This window comes from Cibotium barometz, chromosome 42 (assembly GCF_041138505.1).
Source record: "Cibotium barometz isolate CiBa-2024 chromosome 42, ASM4113850v1, whole genome shotgun sequence".
Taxonomy (NCBI): Eukaryota; Viridiplantae; Streptophyta; class Polypodiopsida; order Cyatheales; family Cibotiaceae; genus Cibotium; species Cibotium barometz.
In genome coordinates, this window is record NC_141087.1 from 30471272 (window position 1) to 30498021 (window position 26750).

The window sequence follows — 26750 nt, forward strand, 5'->3', positions numbered from 1 at the left end:
CCTCGATTTCCCTATCTTTCCACTTAATTTTAACCTTAGGGAGGATTAAGTGATTACAAAGTTTCCTTTCCCTAAACTCAAGTACCTTTTTAGGTTCATGTGGAACATAGGATCAATCCTCAACCTCAATGAGTTCTTGGGAAGTAGCTGTGTTATTCTCACCTCCCGCCTTCTCTTTCAGTCTACTGACATGAAAGATTGGATGAACTCTTACATGTGGAGGTAGTTTTATCTCATACATAACCATGCCAATCTGATATACAAGTCAGAATAATGGACCACAATATCTAGGAGATAACTTTGAGCACTTTCTTGTTGACAAAGTTTGAGAATCTTTAGGAACTTTCAAATAACCCACGCTCCTAGCTCAAAAGATCGAGGTGACCATCCCATATGAGCGTAAAATTGTGCTCTATCCTGAGCACTCCTGCTAGAATCTTGAGCTTGGGTAAGCATTTCCTACATATCACCCATGAAATCCGTTGATGCATCAAGCTTAATGTCCTTAAGATTGACATCAACAAGTGCTGTGGGTTGATACCCATACATAAGCATGAACGAACTATAACTAGTAGCCATATGCTTAGAACTGTTATACACAAATTACATCATTAGAAAATACTTTTTCCAACTCGATGGTTTTCCAAATATATACACACAAAACATATCCTCTAAAATCTGATTCACATGCTCTCTTTCCCCATCAGGCTGCTGGCGGGTGATCAGAAAAACTTAAACTCAAATTAGTTTCCAATTTCTTGAAAACTTCCTACCAAAAATGAGCCCTGAACTTAGAGTCTCGATCACTCACAATATCAGAAGAGGTAGACCATACAGTCTAAACAGCTACTCGACAAATTGGTAAGCATTTTCGACGCTTTGACTATTATCGTTATGGATAAAAACCTAGCGATCTTTGTCAATCTATCCACGACTATACCCAAATGGCATTGTGATCCCTGCTGGCACGTGGAAGTCCCGTAGTCAAATCCATGGAAATACTTTCTCACTTTTGGGATGGAATATCCAAAGGATGTCATAGCCCAACAGATTTAAGACGTTCATCCTTGTTTATCTGACATTAATGACATTGGACCACATAACTCTAAATAAAATCTTTCATTTTTTCCCAGTAAAATGTCCTTCTAACCAAAGCCAAGGTACGATGTATGCTAGGATGTCCTGCCACCGATGGTGTATCACTGCACTCAAAGAGGATCCTGAGTCTAATTTCTGACACATCTGGCACGCAAACCTTATCATTTTGGAATAAGAGACCATTACAAATAAAATTTTGGTTGGCTTTTCCTTGACTCACCAGGTTTTGATCTACCTCAGAGTTGGACCCTAATTCTGCCAAATTCCAATACTTTCCAAAGAAAATATTTGTATTGCACTTTCGCCTAAGTGAATCGTACAAGTTAGAAGTAAGTTTTGTGAAGCTCAGTTCATTATCAAATGTTTGACCCAGTCAACAAAAAAATCTTTGTTTTTTTGGCAAAACCATTCCATCCCTAAAATGATGTCAACATGAACTAAGCTCATGACATGAAAATCAAGAATTTTTGAGTATAACTAGATGTCTAGTGGCAATTTTGACACCCTCTTGTCCTAGAATTGGACTTGTCCTCTAGCCATCCTAACCTTGTACATGTGATCATTATGAGTGGTTTCCAACTTTGTCCTCTATACCACAATGTTGTCGATAAAATTATGAGTACTACCAAGATCAAACAATATATAAACCTGATGTCCATTTATTGTTTTGGACCAAAAAACAGCTTGAGTAAAAGTACAGTCTGGACATTGGCTTCCTTCAAGATGTGTAATATTGAATTCAGAAACTTTCCTTCAAGATGTGTTAATTTACGTTGAAGTTCTGTAATGTTCACAGATATCTTTGGTATAAACTTCTTCGGTTTCGCCTTTTGCCTAGGTGCCAAAGGTGTTATAGCTCCATTCAAAGGATATAATGTCTTCGTGTGTCCCTTTTCTTTGCATTTGACACATGTGAGATTATCCCTAGTCCAAAGTTTCAGCTTCTTCTTGGGATTGTCAGAATTTTTTGGTTTTGGTGAAAAACCATCTTCCTTTTTTATCAACTCTTCAAAAAAGTGAGCGTGGATTTTTTTCATTAGACGATGGTTTTGAAGTGTTGGACTGACCATTGAGCTACCTGAATAGCATCCTCAATCATTTTGACCTTGCATTTTTTTACCTCATACTGATAGGAACGAGCTAGACCATTGATCAAAATCCCACATAAGGTATGATAATCCGATTTGGCTTTGGCAACCAACTGTCTAAATTTTTTTCATATTATCGTTAAATGACTGATTCCCCATGCTATTTTTAACAAGCTTGGCAACTATCTCGAATTCATTCTCTAGTTGGACGGACTCTTTTTTGAAACCTTCTTTGAAATTTTGCCAAGTGGTAGGAATGAAATCTTCTTTGAGATCCTTCCACCAAGTTAATGCCTTCCCTTTCAATAATCCCTCTGCCATCTACGCGGGGGGATCACTCATAAATATGTAAGCATAGCACGTGGGTTCAACATAAGGGATTTTTAAAATCCCCTTTTTACACATTTTCTACATACAGAAGGGTACCATTTAAAGGGGGTATTCACAAGTTGAATAGAAAAAGGGTGTGTTTTATTCACAAAAAATTCACATATAAGGGATTTTTAAAGTAGTTCCTGAATGCACGTGATATAGAGGCTTTACATATAGTGAACTCCTTGAGGCCATCTATAGCTTTTATGCATAGGTAAATGGATGAAAGGCAAAGTGTATAGTCCACCTATTGAGCCAGGCATCTATACATTATTGAGTCTTCTCCTTTTTCTCACCACCGTGCAAACAACAGAGCAACTACTTTGGTAGGAGAAGGAGTCGTCGCCAAAAGAGCCTTTTGCAGAGTCAAGATCCGCACCTTGAGTGACTCCATCTTGTCATGGCATTTGGAAATAGTTGCTTCCAGATGCTCTTTCACTTCCATAAATTCACTCTTTCCAACAGCCTCCTCTTCTTCAACTTGGAATTTAAGATCTTCCCTTCATGAGTCGGGGATGATCACACATCTCATCGACATTATCATTGATTGAGAAATCAATGTGAGCCATGGTAATAAGGTTCTTCGAAAAAATCACGATTCACTCGAACTAACTTCACTTAACCACCCTTAACCAAAATGATCTAGCAAATTGATTCACTAGAACTGACTACACATAAGAAAAAATGCTTTAATTAGCATCTGGTGACTAAACAACGGTTACAAAAAACATTAAAACACCATCTAGAATTAATCCAAATGGAAATAATTACTAATACAAGGCACACTCGTATTAATTATATGCAAATAACTTGCATCTATCTAATGTCAGTATGTGGAAACATACTTCAACACTAAATAACTCAAAAAATATTAAATTCTTGAGAAAAAATAATTATCATGATTTTTCCTAATATTTCCTTTTTTTAGGGCCTCAAAATTTACTAATTTTAAACTCCACCAAATTCTATCTTATGGCATATCAAATCTAAATTGTCTAGAGAGTTTTAAAGATAAAATTCACCAAAATACGATTGGTATACAAAAAATACCAATTTCTAGGATTTCCAAAATAATTTTTAGAAATTTTTCTAAGTTTAGTAATTATAAAAAAATTACTCTGAGAATCCAACACCATATTAGTGAATTTGGGAATTTCCCAATTCCCATTTTTGAATACTTAAAAAAGGGGACATGGATAACATCTTTGTAAGTTTCTCAAAACTCTATCATATGACCTATCGTTGGAAAGCGCTTGAAAAATGGAATCTAAAGAGCTATAAAGCCCTCATTTTGGATTAGTGGGGTTAATCCAAAACATTCTATACCACAAATTTTGTGATCACACTCATCATATTACCTCAATAATACATCGAAAAAATATAGTTCTAAAATGACTTTCTGATTAATTCATCAAAGTCATTAATTAATGACAAACCCTTTGTAAGGATAACATGTCCTACTTCAAACTCAACGTTCACAAATATCTTCATTTCCATGAACACAACATTACATCCACACGAACATTACTCAATCATTGAGCGTGTGAACTTGATGACATCCTTATGTCTATTCATATAGCTACCAATATAATTAGTTCACAAATATCGTCACTTCCATAAACTCAACATTACATCCATTAACATTACTCATCATTGAGTGTGCCAACTTGATGACATTCTTATGTCCATTTATATTTACCAATATTTATTAAGTTAGCCAAAGATACGAATGGAGATAGAAAAAATGACATTTACAACAATCAAAAATGATTGTTCATTAAAGATAAGACTTTAACAGTGATACTTACAAATCGCCATGACTATACAAGACCAACACTCATAAAAATATAGTTCTACTAGATAGACTAATTTTTAAAGATAATGCCTTAACAATGACACTTAAAAATTGCCATAATTATAAAGGAACAATGCTCATTTAAAAAATAGATTGAATGAAACATAATGACAAATGATGGAAACTTAGTATTTATAACTCATTGCAATCAAAACTCATAGTCGGCAAAGAGCTCATCTCCTTCCTTGAGGTTACAAATAGATTCAACATAAACATATCCATATTCAAAATTATTAATTGACATGTGAGTTTGTTTATGCCAAGGTGACAAAGATGGAGAAAACATGTATCTCACATTTCCTTTCTCATTGGAACCCCTACAACTATTTATGTAACCTACCACATTTCTATCTCAAACATTGCCCACTATATAGACTCAATCCTCTTCAATGTCAACTATTGGGTCCTCATCAAGAATGGAGTACCTCCTTGATCTGGGGAACACAACAGATTCCATTCATCGTGAAGAAATTCAGATCCACAATAGTGCAACAAATCTCGACCAAGAGAAACACTTAATTGGATGAATAGCCCTTGACCAGCACCCATAATTGTCAAGTTCTTAACCATGCAGGAAACCTCATTAATGTAAAAGACTTCACCATTTTGAACTGGCCAATGAGATGGCTATAAATGGTCGCCATTGCTATCATAAAGGCAAAGTGGAGAAACTTGAAATATCCTTACTAGTGAAAACAATTTTGTAAAAGACTTCACCATTTTGAACTGCCAATGAGATGGTTGTAAATGGTCACCATTGCTATCATAAAGGCAAAGTGGAGAAACTTGAAATATCCTTACTAGTGAAAACAATAAAAATTCATGATCATTAGTGTTTACACTACTAGGCTAAACAATATAAAAGAATCCAATTAGTGTTTGCACTTGTAGTATGCTTGGAGTTATGATACGAAACCTACTGCAGCTCTTGTGATAAACCTTTTCTTATAAACTAGTTGTTCGGCATAGTGCATTGCAACCATTTCATTTAGTTTTTACACTAGTGGTATTTGTTTCAATATCTTTAATTGTGCAGTACGTAGAGTCGATGGAGGAGATTGTATTGTTCTTGAAAAGGTAACTTCAAAATCACGTGTTGCATGTTTAATAACACCTTGGCATGAACTAAATATGTCGTTTTCATCACATGCTAAGGTTGCATATTCCTTGGATTCATCCTTGAAAATCTCCTCCCACTCTATAATCACATAGTGAAAGCATTCATATAATGTATGTCCTTGTTGGACTGGCAACTATCACTATCTATCAAAAGAAATCATTGTACGAATGTCTCCAGCCATATCCAAATGGCACAAGTATATGTATAAGTCTTCCAATGTGTTGTCATATGCATTAATGTCAAATTTGGGTGGAAAAAGCTCTACTAGGAGTACTTTTGCAAATATTGAGGGTGAATCATTAGCTTTAAATCAACCCTATGCTAATCTTGTTGGTTGTATCTTCAATTTGTGGGCATGAGTACTCATCCTGATATTCTGTTTGTAGCAAATCTATTAGGACAATACTTGTCCTCTCCATCTACAAGACATTGGTCTCAAGCTAAACGTGTTTTGAAGTACTTGAAGGATACTGCAGATTTCGGACTTGTATATCATCGTCAAGAAGACATATCTTCTTCTCTTAATCTTTTGGGTTATTCAAATGTTGATTGGTCAAGCTCTAACTTGTCCATGAGATCCACTAGTGGTAATTGCTTCTTTATCAATGGCTGTTTGGTATCTTGGGCTAGCAAGAAACAATGCTGTATTGCAGTTTCTACTACTGAGTCTGAATATGTAGCTGCATCTTTAGCAGCTTGTCAATTGGTTTGGCTTCGACAATTTCTTGCTGATATTTGTCATTCTCCTTCCTCAAGCACTCCTCTTAGATGTGACAACCAAAGTGCTATTAGTCTAGCCAAGGACTACGTGCAACATAGCAAGTCCAAGCATATTGCAGTTCATTATCACTATGTTCAACATGAAGTAAGGAAACGAGAAATAATGGTAAAACATTGTCCAACTGATCAAATGATTGTAGACATTCTCACCAAAGGACTCCATGAAGCTCGGTTTACACTTTTGTGATCAGAACTTGGAGTTGCGATGGCCTCTCTTTTTGGAGATTAGCACATCTCACGTCATGTCAATTTTGTGTAGACTTGTACATAGCCTATAGACTTTAGGACACTTCACACATTACTTCACATCATGCACATTTATTCTTTGTACTTTTTGTATATAGAAGCACATTGCACCACATGGACTTTAAGGTGGCATTGTACATTTATATGTAGGATCTCGGGTTTTTCCCTTGTGCTCCCAAGGGTTTTTTTACTCGCAGCTGGAGACCTTTATTTGAGTGGGGGTGTTGGAGCTATATATAGCTAGCCCTAACTCACTCTAGGTCTTACCTATATATATGTGACTTGTGACTAATATGATTCGTTCTTGTGGATGATATGTGGTGTCTCTTGTCTCTCTCCCTCTCTTAATAAATCTTAGTAGTAGTAACGATTGTCCATGAATTCCTTCTCTTTTCTCACTAATACATGTGCAAAAAAAGTATTGATTGATCCATTCACATGATCTGTATTAGGAGGGTTAATATCCATGCTACCAATTTCCATCTTCTTTTTCTGAGTTACATTCTCTAAAGTACTCTCCAAGGCTACAAGTTGCTTGAATGTTACAAATGCGATGAGGACAAATTATGCAAGTTCAACAGCTAGTTTTAACAATCCATGTAACATCATCTCAAACCTGTTTGAGCTCTATGTCATGCTACAAATCCCATGAACTACATCAATCACCATTGTACCAATGGTAATTGGTTCCGTGAATGTCTTGCACATGAACTCCATCCCTTCCATGTCTAGTTCAACCTGGTACATATACTCCAAGTATACTTATCAGAATGCAAACTAGTTCCCTCCTTTTCGTTTAAAATCCATTGAATGTATGCTTGTGCCGATGGAGGTAATGCATCATTATGATCTCTACGAGTAAGCTTTTTTTTCAGCCATATTTGACTTGATCCAACTATCTTTTCATAGTATTTTGGCTGGATGTTGTAGTAAGTCACACACTGATCCCATGGCCTGTTAACCTTGTCACTTGACTTTTCCTTGAACTCCTTCACAAGCTCTTCTTGCAACACCTTATCCTCCTTCATTTGACGTGCTCTTTCTACCATATCCATCTTATCTATATCATGGTTTTCCCTAACTAGAACAATCTTGGAATCCAATATTTCTTCTTGAATGATCTTAATATTCTCCTCATCTAAACCTTGTGAGCACATGAACATGCCAACAACAATCAGTTGTTTCCAACTTTTATTTACATCATTACTATGCTCAGCACAATAGGGTAGTGATCCATCTCTATATGCATCCATAATCCTCATCCATGTCTCAAACATGTCATCTGGGCATATTATCATGTGTGCATCCTTTGTATCACCAAATGAAGCTGGTGCTAGCTCGATAAATTGTTGCACAACATCCTCAACATCAGGTAATGTTACAAACTAATTTATCAATGATAAGCAATAATATATTGAGGTATTTCTGGAAAAAAAATATTGAAGGTTGATATTTACTTACATCCCATTATGCAGGTTGTTCACTTTCCTTTACAACTCCTTGGTGAGGCTTCACGGGTCTATTGAATGTAATCCATTGACACCACTATAGGCTGCCTGATTTCTGATGTTTAATCCAATAAAAATGAACTGCAATGAAAATATAGAAACGTCTATATGCACGTCGACACTTTTATCGGTGTTATCATCTAAATACACCTTTGCAAAAGCGGTGAAAATGATGTCTATATAAGCGTCGAAAATGACATCTATATAAACATCCATAACAATGTCGAAATATTCATCTATATAAACATCTATAACAACGTCCAAATTGTTGATCATGATTCTGACATTTTTTTAGATGGATATTCTTATGCTATTAGAGACGGATGCAGGATTTGTTTTGGCATAATAGTGAATCCGAGTGCAAATGTGTATCTAGATGCACCATTATGATAAATATATAGAGACCTTGCTTTAGCAATTGGTCTCAATTGAATAATTACACAAAAATTAAAAAGGATACATTCATAGAAAAAGATGAATAATTATCAGCTAGATATCAATACTTATACGAAAAATGTTTTTTACAAAAATGTTGCCGCATATGCGAATGAATTATACAACACAAGGTCGAGTTCAAGTACATAAGAAAGAAGAGGAATTCTATATGAAGTCCTAAGTGGGAGGGATTCCTCATGCCCTCACATTTCCACTATTTTCAGACCACCCATGCCCTTTGTTTCTTAGGACTACATTTGCAGATACTTTTTCCTAAAATGTAATAAAACTAGCACAAGTGAAAAGAAGAATTAAAAATCCCAAATTTAATAGGTTTATAAATAGACCAAAGAGCTTATGGGTTTAGGAATATATTTACCTACCATGCTTGCCAAGCAGGGCTTCTAGTTAATACAATCCATCCTTCTTCTCGCACCCTTGAAAAGAGAGCTTCCAAACTACAAGCTACAAGCATATAATAATTTTAAGTTGTTATACAAAAAGATTCACTACTATAGCATAAAGATAGTATCCTTACAAAGATCGTAGGATTATCTAACCCTCCTCCTTTTGTAACATCTTGTTGAAGGTTGTTGGCCATTTGTTAATGTGACCCTGAAAAACATAATGCAACCTTGAAAAAACATAACGCATAAAAAATTATGTACATGCGTTTGGATTCTAAGCAGTTAACATGATTTCCTTCTCATCTTCATCTTCATTATGCCCAAGAATTAAGCTTAATGCATAAGCATAAAGATTATGCATAAAACATAAACCCCAAACATTATGCATATAGCATAAAACATAATGCATATGCAAGAGGGCTTATTCCTTATGCATCATGAAAAAATCAAGAGAAATTGTGCATAAGCCCTCTTGCATTATGCATAATGCATAAAGCATAAGCATAAGCATAATGCATAGAGCATAGAGCATAGAGCATAGAGAATAAGCATAAGCACTATGCATATTCAAAGATCGAGGGCTCCGTCTCGGTTGACAGTAGCAGGTACTTTAGGATGCTAACTCCTATGTTACTTGATATGTATCACGAGTAAGAGGGAAAGCTCTAAAGAATCCATCTTATGCATAAGAGGCTTATGTATACATTACTGCATAGAAGACATAAAGCCATACACATAAAGAAATCCCTCACACCCTAGGGTGCCAATAACATGAAATAGAGTTTAGGGATGCCAATGAACAACTTACCTCAACACGCTTAAGTTAAGAACTAAGGAGAAACCTATACCGTAACAACCCAAAAAAATAACATTATTAGCTTATAATGCATATGCATTATGCCCAAGAATTAAGCTTAATGCATAATCTTATACATATGGATACTTACCTCAAGATACTTGTGAGTATTGACTTGAGAATAGAACCATAAAAGCATAAAACCCTAAAAGGTTATACTCCATGTCAATGCATAGTAGTCATCAATGCATAAAGTCTACATGATGGACATGCAATCACTAAATGTTATCCACCTTATTATCCTCATATTTCTTCTCCTGTTTCTTTCTAGTGAAGAGATTCCAAATGCACGTCACATCATGTAGGATGCATATTAGAGATATGAATCTCCATTAGAGATATTCTTATGCATAATCCCTCTTGCATAACGCATAAGGGCTAATGCCTTATGCATAGAAGCAAGAGGACATAATCCCTTATGCATCATGAAAGAAGGAAGAGGGCTTGTACATAAGCCCTGCAATATTCTTATGCATAATCCCTCTTGCATAATGCATAAGGGCTAATGCCTTATGCATAGAAGCAAGAGGACATAATCCCTTATGCATCATGAAAGAAGGAAGAGGGCTTGTACATAAGCCCTGCAAGAGGGCTTATGCCTTATGCATAGAAGCAAGAGGACATAAGTCCCTATGCATAGGGACATAAGTCCCTATGCATAATGCAAGAGCGATTATGCCTTATGCATAATCCCTCGTTCATCATGCATAAGGGCTTATGCCTTCTCCACCATGAAGGAGGGCTTATGCCCCTCTTGCATAACGCATAAGGGCAATGGTGCATGATGCAAGAGAGATTATGCATATTCATAGAGAGGCAAAAGGAGCATAAGCCCTTATGGATATGCATAGAGGCAAGAGGGAATAAGCCCTTATGCATCATGAAAGAAGCAAGGAATTAAATTAAAAAAGAACTCCCAAGCACTTGGGGGTACACCATAAGAATAAAAGAGGGCTCATAAGCTCTTACCTCAAGATACTCGTGAGTGTTAACTTGAGGATATTGAAGAAAAACCTACAAAATTAAAACAAAAAAATTAAATTAGTATCCTAAAATTTGAGAGGATAGAACCCTAAATAAAAGAATAAAACCTTAAAAAGGAGAGCATATTGAGGTAAGTCCTTTGCAGAGAATCAAAGTAGATGATCGAGAGCTAAGATCTGTAAAAAAACCCAAAATAAATTCACAAAATTTAGGTTAGAAAACTACATGCATACATTTGCAGCAGAGAAGTGTAGGAAAAGAGGAAAGTAGAGGAGTGTAGAAAAGTGGAGGGGAGAAGGAAGGGTGTGGAGGTGAGTACACCCCTTACAATGTGGGGGGGTAGGTGTGCTTGCAACTCACCTCTTCGAAAGACTTGCAGCAAAAGATCACAAAGACTTGCAAAAGATCACAAATTCCATAGGTTTTGGCGTTGTAAAACTTTAATGACATCAATAAATGTGTCGCAACAAATAGCGTCCAAAAAATGTCCGAAATGGCATCCAAAAGAACGTCCGAAATAACGCCCAAAATAATCTGACGCTGCATAATTTTGTATAAATATTTTTTTGGAAATTCATTTTGTAGGAAATGTGTCGAATGCTTCGTTAGGGCATCCAACATGTTTTGACAAATTTTGTGTTGCAAGAATTGTTTTAGTTTTGGTCGTTTTCAGGTAGTTACCATTTTTATGGGTGAGTTCTGATTAGGTTAGCGGTAGAATCAGTAGAAGTTTTGTATGAGAGAGATTTTCCATTTTGTACATAGAACAACTTTGCTCAAGTGAAAATTTTGTGAGTCACAATATTTCACATCTGTTTGGCTACTCCAAAGTGGTCTTTGAGTGGTTTTGTGCTAAAAATGTGCCTAGGTTTTGGTGTGGAGACATTGCAAGTCCGAAATGGAGGTCAAGGACAAAGATTTAACCTCGGATGAACAAGTACAAAGTTGAAGAGGAGGACGTAACATTCGAGATGAGCTATCGAGCATCCTCATCGGGTCATCGAAGCATAAGTGGCGCACCATGATAAAGGACCGTTTTCCTAGTGTGAAGAAGACGTCCTAAACACGCTTTTCCAAAAAAGGGCTACATCACCAAAAATATGGCATGCGGTTTGAGAAAGCTCAAGAAAAAGAGTTTCTTTTGGCTTTCGGCATGAAGAAGAGGAATACTCATTAAACCGAAAAAGAAGAAGAAGATTGAGAGTGTGAATGAGTGTGTGTGTGTGTGTGTGTGAGTGCGAGTTGTTCATGAGAGTGAGATAGCTTAGGGGTGGTTGGATGGTTTGAACTCTTTCTTCCAAGAGTGCTTCATATCAAATTGTTGTAAGAACTTTCTTGATTATATCGAGAGTTGTTCTCTTTCGGCCTTGAGAATTCATGAAAATTGTATTAAATCTTTGAATTGTATTGTGATTTTTGAGCCGAAGCCTCACAAATAACGTCCGAAATAGAGTTGGAAATAGCATCTAAAAGAACTATCCTCCTCCTCTATACACCAACCCATTATTTGTCCTCCTACCTATAAGGAGATTGTGTACGTCAAAATTATTAGATATGAGCAATTAATTGTTCGGAGTTAGTGTGTGTACGAAAAAACCTATAAAATCACAATTGTGAAAACTTGAACTTGCAAAATTATGATGCAAGAAGAAGGTCAAAAAAGGTATATGGACCCTAAAATAGCAAAAGTGAGTGGAGAGAAAGTTTTGAGAGGCTAGGAGGTTGCATTGTGGCTCAAGAATCCCACCCTATGCAAAACCTTTCAGAGGCCCTATTTTGCACCTAGAAGTCCATTTTTGTCCATCTAGGAGTCCAAGTTCACCACCTCGATTAGTGCCACACTTCTAAATTAGTTGCACCAAAAACTAATACACTAGTTTTCCAATTATTGATGTGAAGAGACAAAATTCATAAAAAAAAATAGATTGGGCTCCATTGAACACATAATCATGATCTTCATGCTTGGGAGAACCATACTCAAAAATTTAGTCAAGCTAAAACTTAAAAAACTTCCCAAAAATCATATTTTGAATTTTCTACAAAATCACATTTTTTGGGTAAAGCCTACATAATCACAGTCGAGTCATAGGGCCATGATTAACTTCCTTGGATTCCCGTCATGATTTCTAGGATTACGAGGTAAAAAATAGTAAACCGTATCTTAATCGATGTGATTGCCTCATTACCAATCATGATGGTGCCATGTCACTGATCACAGTCTCCACCATGTTATCAATCATGCACATCTCTAAACACACCTACCACCATGTCCATGATCACACCCCCACAACATCACCGATCATGCCTGCCATATCACTGAGCAAGATCACCAAAACTTGAACATGTAAAATCAGGGTGCAAGAACAAGGTTAAAAAAGGGGAGATGGACCTAAAATAGCAAAAGGGAGTGAGGAGAAACTTTTGAGAGGCTAGGAGCTTGCACTTGGGTTCAAGAATCCTACCTTCTCTAAAAGCTTCTAGAGGCCCTATTTTGCACCTAAAAGTCCAACTCTTGTCATCTAGGAGTCCAAACTAATCGCCTTGACGAATGCTACACTTCTAAAAACCATTGGTTTTTTGTTAGTGAAGTCAAGAGACAAATTTTAGTGAAAATTTTAGAATTTCGAGGGTAGATTGGGCTCCATTGAACATGTAACTATGATCTTCATGCTTAGAAGACCCATCCTTGACAATTTGTTCAAGAAAAAACATCAAAAACTTGTCAAAATTTGAATTTCATTTTTTTCAAAATCACATTTTTAGGTAAAACTTGCGTAATCACGATTGATTATGCAGTTCACGATGGTGATTATCTTTTCGAGACTCACAACGCCATTTCTAAGATTACAGGGCCAAAAATAGTAAAACCTTATCTTGTCAAGATTCACACCGCCGTGATTCCTAAGCTTATAGGGCCAAAAATAGTAAAACCTTATCTTATCTTGATCATTGTGATTGCCACGTCACCAATCTCGCTTGCCACATCACTAATGTGCCCACCCCATGTTAGCAAATCACACCTACCACATCATCGATAGCACCTGCCATGTGATCGATCATGCCTACCACATCATCGATCGTGGTGTACGAGAAAATGTGCAAACTCACAGCTATGAAAACTTGAACCTGTAAAATCACGGTGCAAGAACAAGGTCAAGAAAAGGTAGATGGAGCCTAAAATAGCCAAAAGGGGTGGGGACAAACTTTTGAGAGGTTAGGAGTGTGCACTTTGGGTCAATAATCATACCCTATGTTAGAACTTCTAGAGGCCTTGTTTTACACCCATAAGTCCAACTTTTGTTATCTAGGAGTTGAAACCGACCGCCTTGACAAGTGCTACACTTCTGAATTACTTGCACAAAACACTAATACATTGGTTTTTTTATAAGTAGAATCAAGAGACAAAAAACATAAAAAATAGGAGTTTAGAGGGTAGATTAGGATCCATTGAACACATAATCATGATCGTCATGCTCACGAGACCCATACCAGCAGACAATTTGGTTAGAAAAAACATCACAAACTTTCCTTTTTTTTAAAAATAAAATCCCATTTTTGGATAAAACCTACATAATCACGGTCATGATTATGTAGTTGCAATTGTGATTATCTTCTCAAGATTCTCTTCACACAATTTTCAGGATTATGAGGCCAAAAATAGTAAACCTTACCTTAGCTTGGTCGACACGAATTGGCACCGCATCACTAGTCACACATGCTACGTCACTGATTATGCCCACCCTTCTATCATGCTTTTCATATCATCGATCACTCTCTCCCATGTCACCCATCAGGCCCACCACATCACTGATGACACTTGTCATATCACTGATCACGCATGTTATCATTAGAAGAAAGAGCCCCCTTTAGCGAGGGGGAAAATTTCGAGGCAAAAATAGCAGGCGTCGCTTGTGAGACACAAATTGTTGCATAAGCTACATATAGAATTTTTTATTTCAAAGCATCTTTCAAGCGACAATATTTATGCATCGCATAGGAAACAATATTCCTTTCATTATTTATATGATGATCAGGGATTTCATTAACGTCTTCACAATTTCGTGATCACGTTAACAAAACCTATTGTTAACATATTAAAACTTGTGATCACATTGTATATTCACATGACCTGAGCAATGACCTACCAGAACCCACTAGTCCCGTAACACCTCCGGGCTTTTAGTTTTCCCGGCAGGCCCGCCGGGAAAACCACTTATCCCGGCGGGCCCGCCGGGAAAAAGAAAGAACACCGGCGGGGTACTATTCTGTATATAAACACTGCCCGACACCCATCGTACAACTTTTGGGGAGATAGTCCTTGTTTTGGGGGCGTGATATCTCTCCTCAAAGTACTTGTAGAGCTCTCGAGTTGCTAGAAGTGTCCTCTTGGGAAGAACGTCCTTATCTTAGGGGCTGTCGTCTTTCCTTGTAGGCACTCCTAAGGCTATTGAGTCACTCGTCCTTAGTTCTTTGAACTGGGGGTAGGGTGTGGTTCCTAGCTAATACTTGCGGAGATTTAGGGACAAATTTGGAGTCATTCGGCTTTGCATTTGAGCCACGTACGTAATCTACCTCATTCTGCTTTATGAATGGTTTGATGGAGCCAAGAGTCCTGCTTAGGGGCTTGTATTGGTTCTTGATACTTGATATAGTTTAGAGTAGACAAGGGTCTATTGTCCTATACTAGAGTATTGGGCAAGCATAGATCTTTGATTTTCTTTGTGAATGTTAGAGAAGGTCTATTGTCCTATACTAGAGTATTGGGCAAGCATAGATCTTTGATTGTGTAAAGTATCCTTAATTGGGTACAAAAGGCATCCTTCATTGGGAGTGCAATGTGCATGATAGTTTCGAAGTAGTTTTGTAGTAAGACCTTGCAAGACAGTTTGAAGTAGGTTTGTGTTATGTGATGATCTTTTGTATTTGTCAAGATAGTTTCGAAGTACTTTGTCTGCTAATGTATGTTTTGTAATACGTGAGTGATTTGTTGTTTTTTCATTTGTGTATTCATTGTTATATGCTTGGTTGAATAGGTTATTTGTTGAGATGGAGGACAATGTTGGATCCAGCGATACCTCCAATAGAGTCCAAATTTCAAATAGCAGGAAAAAAAAGGCACGTGGGATAGAGTGGCAATATGCAATTAACGTTGGTGATCGATTCATAGATTGGGAGTGTAAGCTATGCCATGCAGTAAAATCAGGTGGGGCGCCTCGACTAAGAGAACACTTTTTAGGCGGACCGAAGAAAAAGTCATGTACCCACCCCTCTGCACCTATAGTGGCCAAACGCATAAGAGAAGAAATTCAAAAGAAAGATTCAAGAAAACATGACACTCCTACCGTTAATGTATCAAGGCAGCAAGAACACTGTTGTTCTAATCATCAAACTCCCGCTACATCGCCTACTTGTACCCCAAACGGCAATGTGCAACCAGAAAGTAATCTACCCAGTTTGATGTAGGAAATATACCCATGCGTCAAACTTCATTGCAAGAAAGCCTACATCAAGGTCAACTCAATGATGCACAACTCGCCCTTGCTGAAGCGATTTACTTTTCTAGGAGTGCTATGATGATGGTGGACAGTGAGCATTGGAAGAGAGCATGGAAGAAAATTGGTGAGTTTGGACCAGGGTTTTCACCACCTACGTACCATGCTATGCGAAATTATCTATTAGAGAAATGTTATGCGCAAGTAAAAGAACGTGTACAAAGAATAATTCTTAGCAATATAGAGCTTTCTGGATGTAGTATAGTAAGTGATGGATGGTCTAATGTGCAAAGAAAACCATTAATTAATGTAATGGTTATTTCACCTAGAGGTGAGACTTTCATCCGTGCCGTGGATTCAGCTGGTTCAATCAAAACTGGGGCTTACATTGCTCAAGTCATTAGCTCTGTGATAGAGGAAGTGGGTGCCAAAAATGTAGTCCAAGTCGTCATGGACAATGCAAAAAATTGCAAAAATGCATCCAAAATCCTACAGCGACAATATCCACATATTTTTCCGGTAGGCTGTAATACTCATAGTTTGAATCTTGTATTAAAAGATTGGTATAAATCTGATGATACCAAATGGTTTGCCTCAATCGTCGACACTGCTTGCTTGTGAGATTCATGCTCAAGAGACAGAGAGTGTTAGATATTTTTTGACCTCGCATGTTAGTTATGTTAAAGCTTCCAGCGGAGACTAGGTTTTGCACTCACTTTTACACTTTTGAGTCTCTTCTTAGAAATAAAGATGCAGTTTGCGAAACATTTACATGCATGGCATTTCATGACTAGGAGAACACTCAACTTGAAAAAGTGAAAGAGAAAATCAAAGTCTTGAAGGCAGTGCTTACGAGAAGAAGTTGGTGGAACAGTGTGATGGATGCATACCATGTAATGATGCCTGTTATGTATGCTGTACGAAGTCTTGATCAAAGAGCGCCTAATCTCGGAAAACCATGGATGCAATGGTGGACTGTCCAGCGGAGTTTGGAGTGTCTTGAGAAATTAGAGCATTCAGTGGTGGAAAAGCAATGGCGTGTACCATTCTCCAGTAGACAAAGAAAAGTTCTATTGAAGTACTTTCATGCTAGATGGATTAGAGCGCATTCACCACTACACAGTGCTGCTTACATGTTAGATCCTGAATATTGAAATATGGATTTGATGTCCAACGTTGAGGTGGTGCAAGATTTTTATAAAGTGGTAAACACTTTCTATAATAATGATGATGATCGTGTAAAGTGCATAAAGGAGATGACCTCATTTCGATTGAAAGAGGGTTTATTTTCCAACTCCCTTGTTCAACAAATGGCTAAAGAGAAACCTGCATGGAAGTGGTGGATGATGAATGGTGGTGAGCATTATGCTTTATTGCGCAACCTTGCGATGAAGGTTCTAAGTCAGTGCTCTTCAAACTCACGCTCAGAAAGAAACTGGAGCATGTACAAATATATTCACAGTACTATTCGCAATCGACTTCTTGCAGATCGAGCAGATAAACTTGTTTACATGTATTGCAATGAAAAGATCTTGCGAGACATTGAAAGCGAAGAGTATGAAGAAGATATGCCCAGATGGATGTACAATTGTGATGATGTAGTAGACGAGAACTTTGATGTTGGACGCACGTTGTGCACCACCCTTGAGATAGAAGACAATTTAGACATTGACTTAGATGAGCTTAATTTAGCAGACGAGAGAGTAAACGGTGAAAGAATTTTGGAGCAAGATACTGACATAGAGGAAGAAGTCACTTCATTAATTTCATAAAAAGTACTTGTACAAATGATCGTATTTGGAGAAATTATCAATACAAAAGTAGGATTTGTCTTTCTTAGCTTTCATCTTGAAATAAATTACGAATTGCACTAGGAGTTGCATCTAAAGGTCCTGGTGGTTTATATTCGCTAGCCATGCCGAACACTATATAAATACCTTGATTTATTGGGACACTGCACAATGCACATGTGGAAGTATTTTGCATTTGCCTCACTAAACATATTAAGTGGTAGTAGTGTCCACAGGGTAGTATATACTGGCCGCTCCACCCATCGAATACTTTGTAACATACAGGACATTGGGGGGTGGAGGAACTAGTAGCCTCAGCAGAAACTCCCACAAGATCAGGATGTATCAAAAAATGAGAGATGTGGTTTCCTTGGCGCACAGGAGCAATACGTGAAGAGATGCTCTGGCTGATCTTTGTGAGCTGCTCTTGAATCCCTCTAATGGCCGGGGGAGGAGTTGACACTTGAGTTAATCGCTCAGCTTCTTTCTCCTTCTCTGCTAGCTGTGCCCCTAAGCTTTCTTTGACCTTGTTTAACTCCAATCCAGCGTCCTCCACCATGAGAGCAAGTTCTTCCCTTGTGAATGTCACTGTCTCTTCACGTATGTCGTGGGTGTTGACAGTGGCCTCTCTGGAGGCGAAGTCCATTGGAGTTTCTAGGATAAATTGAGCATATATCATCTTAGCAAAATAGAGTGGAGCGTCGGCATTATGGAGAGGATGACCGTACACCTCCAAGAAAATGCGCTCGGCATTAGTTTTGATATCATTGTGAGTGCAACGTGAAATCTTCCATCTTCCCTTCTTAATCTTGCCATCTGGACATGGCCATATTTCCTTTATCATCTCTGTGGTTACGCGTTTGTTTATGTCTTTCCATTGGACATAAGTTGGATTTGTCCATTTCGACAACCTGCATGCTGTTCTTGTTGCTTCGCGGGCTGTCAGGCCATGTGCAAGGACCTTCATTCGCTCATATGCCTTCTTGGCTAACTCTTGATGCTCGTTTGCTTGCGCCTCTGCCATATCTACATGAACATAAATGACTTTAGGATTTTAATGAACTGTAAAGATCAACGTAAGATAAATTGACCATTACTCTCAAAAACTTAAAGTTAAAAACCACGAGAGGAGATATGTATTGCAGAGACTCGATGAGAAATATCCACTTGACTCCAAAATTACTTCAAACAATGCGCGCACATCAAATTTTGAAGAGAAAACATAAACTTAAACACCACAAGAGGAGAGAGATATTGCAAAGACTCAATGAGATAATATTTCAAACAATGGACACATCAAATTTTGAAGAGAGAAACAAAATGCCATTCCTGAAACTTAATCTCATGATACTGTATCATTACAAAGTTGGGGTGAATGACACCGATAGCTCTACAAGAGGACGTTGTGCCCTCGTTGGGTCAGTATTTAGTGATCTAAAAAATTTAACTACTTGCAAAATTGATTTTCGCTCATCGCGATTAGGCAGAAACATCCAATTTTTGACTCTATGAATAATAGTATCCATGGTAACTTTGTCATAGGAACTATTATCCATCCACAACTCTTGTACTTTCTGCCAAAAGTCATATAAAGTTTGTAATAAATATCCCAAGGTAAAAACATCAGATGCAAGAGTGTATGCATCTGCCAAAAATGGATCATAAAGCTCCGAGGCTATCCACGGTCGTTTATTTCGCTCTCTGTTTGCGTAGGAGACCGCCTGTGCCACCTTCTCAGGGTTCTTGTTTGCTTCAAACACAAAATTGAGAGACACCCGTTTTTTGGGTGCTCTCAGCAGTAACCCCCAATCGGTAATACCTATGCGTGGCTTCAACTCTTTTGTAAAATCCAACACTACATTGAATGGATGTAGGTCGGTATGTACAATTCCTGCCAGATGTGCTGCCGCTAGGCCTTCCACCAGGGCCTGCATAATATGTGGCATGGTTATTACTATTTGTTTTATTTTAGAATAACAATATGAAACAAGAATTGTATATATATGTATTACCTTTGTGCCACGACCCTATGCATGCTCCATAACATATGGTTTGCACTATGTTGTCCAAAATGTGCTCTATGACGTATGGCCTACATGAAAGTAGCCGAGCCCGAGCCCAAGGGGAATTGAACCCCTAAGTAGCCATGTATGGCTACTCTACAACCAAGAGGCTCCCTCTTCCACCTCACCCATAGTTTATTAAGTTATTAAAGAAAAAAAAGCAAGCAAACGAAAAGCAAAAAAAAAGCTTTACCGCATTCATCTTTGTAATAGGGAGGAAGAAAACTAACAAAATATAATGAGGAATCGTTTGCTACTCTAATAAAGTTCGATTAGGATTGAATTAGTAATCATTTTACTAGGCGCACCACACATGCATTTTATTTTTCTACCTAAGATACATCGCTTCCGTTTTTCTTTACTTTTAGCCTTGCAAGGTTAAAGACTTGCAAAAGAACAACATCCCACATAATGTAGCTTTGATCATAACTTATAAGAGAGAGCATCCCATCTAAGCTCCTCTCTACTGCACACAGCAGCAACATAAATGGCATATAAAAACCTTACTTGAAAATTGATATAGATTTTAGGAAAATAATTTGGCCCCCTCATAATAGTCCTTGTATTTTTATGTCTCTAATTTCTAAAAGCCTTAAAAATTACAAGGGTTATAGGGAGACTTCAAGTGTTATTGTGAGTAGTACAGAAAGACACATATACAAGAGATGCCCCCCTATTTTATATTCTTATACATAGTAATTCAAGACAATAAACATTAACAAAGGTCAATCAGTATTGATGAAGGTCAATTGCATAGAGCATCACATGAATAGTGCATTCTTATGGGGATGTATTATTTTCTTGGTAGCACACTAGGCCTCTTCAGCATGTGGTATGGATTTTAAGCATCCAAACATATAATCTCTAGCCTAAGCAAGACATTGACTATACAAATTGGGAGCAATGGAGATAAAAAATGGAGAATTCATGTTCTCCTTAATAGGATCCCTTTAACTATGAACTAGCTTGAAAGTTAGTAGCCTGATCATGGCAACTTACCTTACAAAGCACAAGAGATGTTGGCCAATAAGCAAGCACATTACTCCTCGTCTTCTTAATTTTGAAGAAACATAATTACAAACATAACTTGGGTTCACGATGGGACCAACCTATTGGACTTAAAAATTTATTTATTTATTATTTTAGATGAGTGGCTCGTTCCCTGAGTCCATTACCTAACCACACATGGGGATTTCACCAGATTTCACATGCACCCCGAGTGCGACACCTCATTTGGTACCTTGGCACTAGTACTAACTACACACATCCATACTCGAGTACTCTATGGGGGTACTACCCTGGCACTAGTACTACAAGGGGGGACCAGCCTTATGCTTCCAAATATTGGTGATATTTTAAGGTAGTAGACAAGCCTCGAGACGAACCCAACAAGTTAGTACCTCTGTCGAAAGCAGGGAATACCATGCATAGTTGAAACTGGGCACCACGTGTTGTGCGTTGAGATGCTCCAGCAGCCACCACTGTCCGTGATCCAAAGCTTGAGTTTGACAATTAAATGGAGTTGCACACCACTATCATCACAAGAATTCTGAGAAGAACTCGTGAGAAATCACAAGAACGCTCAAGCATAGATGTTGGGGTGTATGGAAGGCAAGACCAACGTGCCCACCTGCATGCGAACACACCCCAAGCTTAAGGTGTCCTCAAGTATACTCAAGGAGATTTCTGGACATCATTATAAATGCACATGTGTTCCCCATTCACGGTAACCATTGGACATCTGCTAGAAAAACATAGCTATCAATTAAGGAGTTAGTTTTTGAATTTTATAGCCTAGCATTGATCTGAGCGATTGCTTATACCAGTGCTAAAAACGGGTTTAGAATCCAATTTTTCTTTGACGTGTCTTAGCGTTGATATAAGCATGACAATAACGCGATAATACCAGTGCTTCGTAAAGTGTTGTGCTACAGCCTATAACGCTTATCTCAGCACTTCGTAAAGCAGAGCTCGACTGGAATTGATGGTTCAGATCAAAGGACATCATACTTTCTTTATGAATACAGAGAGATTTACATGCATTGGTGTGTGTCCCATATGCACAAGGATTGCCAACGATAGTTGCAAACTGATTGATGACTCTCCTATGAACCATGCCAGAAAATTTGGTGAGTTTTTTTATTTGCACATTGCCAGAAAATATGGGGAGGTATTACCGCCTTGTGGTTATGACCCTATCATTAACGATAGTACTCACATCTCCACCTAGTATAGAAAAGGAAGTGAAATTTGTTTTTTTTTAAAGAACTGTAAAATAAAAAAAACTGCCTCGAAACCACATCAACACTCACATTAACAGTATTATACATTTTTTAAATCTATGTCGCCTAGTGCTAGAAAAAAAATGAATTTTTCAACCCTTAAAATTAAAGATAATGTTTAGGGTTAATTAGGATTTAAACTTGAAACTGACTTAAAATCATACAAATGGGGATTTATAACTGAAATGTACAAATTTCAGTTATAAAACAAAGCAACTGAGACGTAACTGGCTGCCGGCGGCATCTTCAGACAAAGCATCGTCACATGAACAGCCTCCAACCGTTTGAGCATTTCAAGGTGAACCTTGTAAGTGTAAAAATGCATCGCTTTACAGTACACATGATAAATTTTTATAACATGATAAATTTTTATGACTTTGGCAGATTTGATGCAAGCCTAAACCTGCACTCTGAATTTTTCGAAAAGGTAAGGTTCAATCATTATCCCTAGCGATCGTACAGCTTCGATTACAGCGTCGACATCTCGACATTTTATCATAATCTTAGATTGTACAATAATTTATTAAATTAAATAACTCAAGCCTGTTGATGACATCAAACTTATCAAAGATTCAGAAAATCAAAGATATATTCCGATTAACAACACCAAATGTACAAGTCTTTATAAAGCGTAGTACAAAGCATAATATAAAGTTGAGGTTTTGACGAGCTTTACATGCAAGTTAATACAGCAAAACATAGTACAAAGCGTTAAATAAACCTTGCGCAACCTAAATTAGTCATTTTTTAAAGAAGGGAAAAATAATTAGTCATTTTTAAAAGCTAATCCCGTTGGTTTAATCATCTAGAAACCTGGCGGGAATTCTAGAAAGAAGCTGGGGAAATCTCCAACAGGCTTGATTTTGTGAGTGTTTAGATGTATCCTCATGAGAAGGAAGTGTGAGGGGTGGTAGGTGGGTGAGCTCTAAAACTGCTGGAACGGCTGAGAAAAGGCCCCATACGATATCCCACTCTGTGAACTTGGACTCATTATCGTTTCCACAAGAACTCTTCCCTGATTCATTGCTATCCCCTGGTGAGCTACGACCGCTATTGCAATTGCCATTGAACGATGATGATTCATTTAAACTCTGCATTGAGCATTCACGAGAGCTACAACTATACTCCCCTGACGGAATCATCTTGCCTGCACTTGTTTGAGCTTCTGATGTGGATGGAAAATGAAGGTTTCCATAGCATTCACCTCTAGAGCTGAAGCTCATATCGGAAGCCATATCCTTATGGTCAACTGGAGGCAAGTTTTGGGGTGGATTCTGCTGCTTGTAGGCAGCAAATAATGGTGAAGCTTGAGCCTCACGAGAGCTAAAACTGTACTCCCCTGACCAAATCATGTTGCCTGCACTTGTTTGAGCTTCTGCAGCATAGGATGTAGAAGGAAAATGAAGGTTTCCATAGCACTGACCTCTAGAGCTGAAGCTCCTATGGTCAACTTGAGGCAAGCTTTCGGGTGCTTTCTGCTCCTTGCAGGAGGCAAAAATTGGTGAAGCTTGAGACTCACGAGAGCTAAAACTGTACTCCCCGGACCAAATCACGTTGCCTGAACTTGTTTGAGCTTGTCCACCATATGATGTAGATGGAAAATGAAGGTTTCCATAGCATCGACCTCTAGAGCTGAAGCTCATATTGGGAACCTTATCCTCATGTTCAACCTTAGGCAAGCATTCAGGTGCTTTCTGCTCCTTACAGGCAGCAAAAATTGGTGAAGCTTGAGCTTTGCATGAATGCATAGTTGTTGGTACTGCTACTACTTTTTCCTTCTTTTTGAATTTGTTGGACTTGCTTGAGGACTTGCCTGTGAGCTTCTGCACAAGAGCTCGGAAGTTGGCCACATCAGTCTTGATGACTTTTGGAGCTTTGATGTGCACTATTCTAACGATAGGGGGGGAGGCTTTGTGCTGCGGAGGAGGGGGATATTGAAGAGAGGGAGCCTTGATAATATGAGCATAATCAAAACTCTCAGATTTGCAGATAGAGTGGGAGGGATGGCAGACACCAAGATTGAAGAAGCTTGGGCGACAAGAAGGGTACTGCGGGCAAGGAGCGATGGGGGCCATGATTGTACTAAGCTATATTGTGGGGTTCTCTCGAGGCTAGGAGTGATAAAGCTATGAGAGAAGACTTGAAGAAAGCTTTGATGAGACAAGGAGAGAAACTGTCCCCCAAAGGGAGGCAGGGGCCTAAAAAGCAAAGTGGAGACGGGCGTTACAGGCACACCAACAGGGAGAGACAAAGAAAGAACGAGGATTCCATGATACTCTGTGTGTATGTGTGTGTGTGTCCGAGAGACGAGAATAAAACCTTGTACACATTTATATAACACCAGATATATTCTCTATCTATCCTCCCCCACACGCTCGAAACCCTAAATCACGTGTCAGACGTTTCGAAGACCTAATCAGGCTGCAAATCGGACGTTTTTATACGTAATTACGCTAGAAATCGAGCAGGCTTGATTGGTTTTTAAGTTAATTGACGGCGACCAAGACGCTAACGGCTGCCCCGGCCCCCGCGACAGCATGCCGTCAACTCTAACGGCGCTCGGACACAACCGATACTACCACCTACCGGGGAGCAGGCAGCTCCATGGCAATGTGGCATGAGAGTCGATCACTGATATTCACGAATGGTTCATGAGCCTTGCATGCAAGATCATGCATCATCCAAGCGTTGCAGCATCAGCGTATGCCATCCTGCCCATACCAGTTTCATGGTCATGACGCATGACTTCATCGTCCCCAAGGGCCCAATGGTGGCGACATCATACATGGATGATGGAGGACTCTGAATGCTCATGGAGCATGTGCTCGTCGTACAAGCTCCCCATCATCAGTCGGGACTCGGTAGCTTCCCCCACCGTAGCATATGAAGATCGTATTTTACCCGATTTGCACCTAGAGAAGAAATAATTTCGCCTGAATTTTTATAATGGCAAATTGGGCATGGTGTCGTACAGGGTACGATAGTGGTGTTCGGCGCGGAGGTCCACGTAGGACAGGGGTGACGACCGTGTGGGGCCAGCGCATTATTGGTACGACGTCGTGCGTGGGAAAGGAGGTGGCGGCAGCTTGGGGGCCCCACTGTACATATTATGTCTTTTTTCTTTCGCTGCAAAAATGCAGACTGCATGGCAGATTTTTCACGGCCCTAAAATTTTTCTTTTTATTAAATTCTTTTGCCAAACATCAATTTGAGGGTATATTTTGGGAGTTGAGTATTGTAAGAAACTCTGTAGGATAGAAAACGGGTAAAATACTGGTTTTTTTTTTAAAAAAATTGATTGGTAGCAGCCTGCAGGTCAGTGGCACTGAAGGATCGAGAGAGAGAGATGGATTATGGGGCTCATGAGTCATGAGACATTTGGAGCGCATGGGCAGCGTGTACCCCCCCGGCTGGTGCTGTCTCCAGTAAGGTGGCAGCAGTTACCTTTCCTTTCATCTGCTCCCTAATAAGCCTTCACTTTTAAACGCTGTCCGATAACCGCTTCCACCCGCCTTAATGGCTAACACGACGTCCACCACCAAAACTCACCGCCGAATTCCAGACGTTCCATTGTCCACTGTTCACTTGATGGCTTTCTTGAAATTTTTAATCGCTAGAAGCAGTTATGTTGTTTGGCCTGCGCACTATGTGCGCCCTCACGGTCTTGTTTCCGAAATTCCACGTATCGTGATATTTGGAGACGGGGTAAAATTCACCAGACGAGTTGTGGACGGTCGTCCGTCATTAAATATGTAGGTTACAACTATGGTTGCCAAGTTGCTACTTCTAGTTCAACTTTCTAACACCTTTTTCTATGCTACCTTAAATTCACTGCCAATTGCAGCTTGGAATACAAATAAATAAGGACGAGACTGAAACGCCCACAAATTCTATGGTTGTGACCTCAACACATGATTTTTGAACTATTCTGTAACAATTAGGTTCTATCCATCTCAAAAACTATCAATTTACAACCAATTGTAGCTTGGAGACAAACAAATGAGATCAATATGAAAACGCCCACAAATTCTATGGTTGGGACCTCAACACATGATTTTTGAACTACCATGTCGCAATTGGTTTTTAAATTAGGCCTTGAACGCATGTGATATAGAGAGTTTACATATAGTGAACCCCCCAGTTTTTTCATCATTTGTGAAATATGGCTTCACTAAAAGATGCCTTTGAAAACCTTAATCTTGAGAGGAAATATAAATGGCTGCTAGTATTTGGGTGCCTAGCTTAATTTTTAGCTAGCTAAGAATCTCGAATTATGATGGTAGCAATTTAAACCAGAAGGAATTGAAGCCCTTCAAACCTTCTAGAGCCTCTTAGAAAATACGGATGCCAAAGAAGACCAGAAAGCTTTAGACA

General features: G+C 38.6%; 1 protein-coding gene across 1 annotated transcript; it reads right to left on the reverse strand.

The window, feature by feature from the left end:
• Window positions 1–23041: 23041 nt before the first annotated feature.
• Window positions 23042–24664, reverse strand: LOC147614355 (uncharacterized). The gene has a single exon (XM_086780444.1). It carries the CDS (start codon window positions 24449–24451, stop codon window positions 23174–23176), a length of 1278 nt encoding a protein of 425 aa, XP_086636570.1. The 5' UTR covers window positions 24452–24664; the 3' UTR covers window positions 23042–23173.
• Window positions 24665–26750: the final 2086 nt, after the last annotated feature.

Excerpts from the sequence above, each read along its gene's own strand:
- LOC147614355 (XM_086780444.1), bottom strand. The coding sequence starts at position 24,451 with ATGGCCCCCATCGCTCCTTGCCCGCAGTACCCTTCTTGTCGCCCAAGC.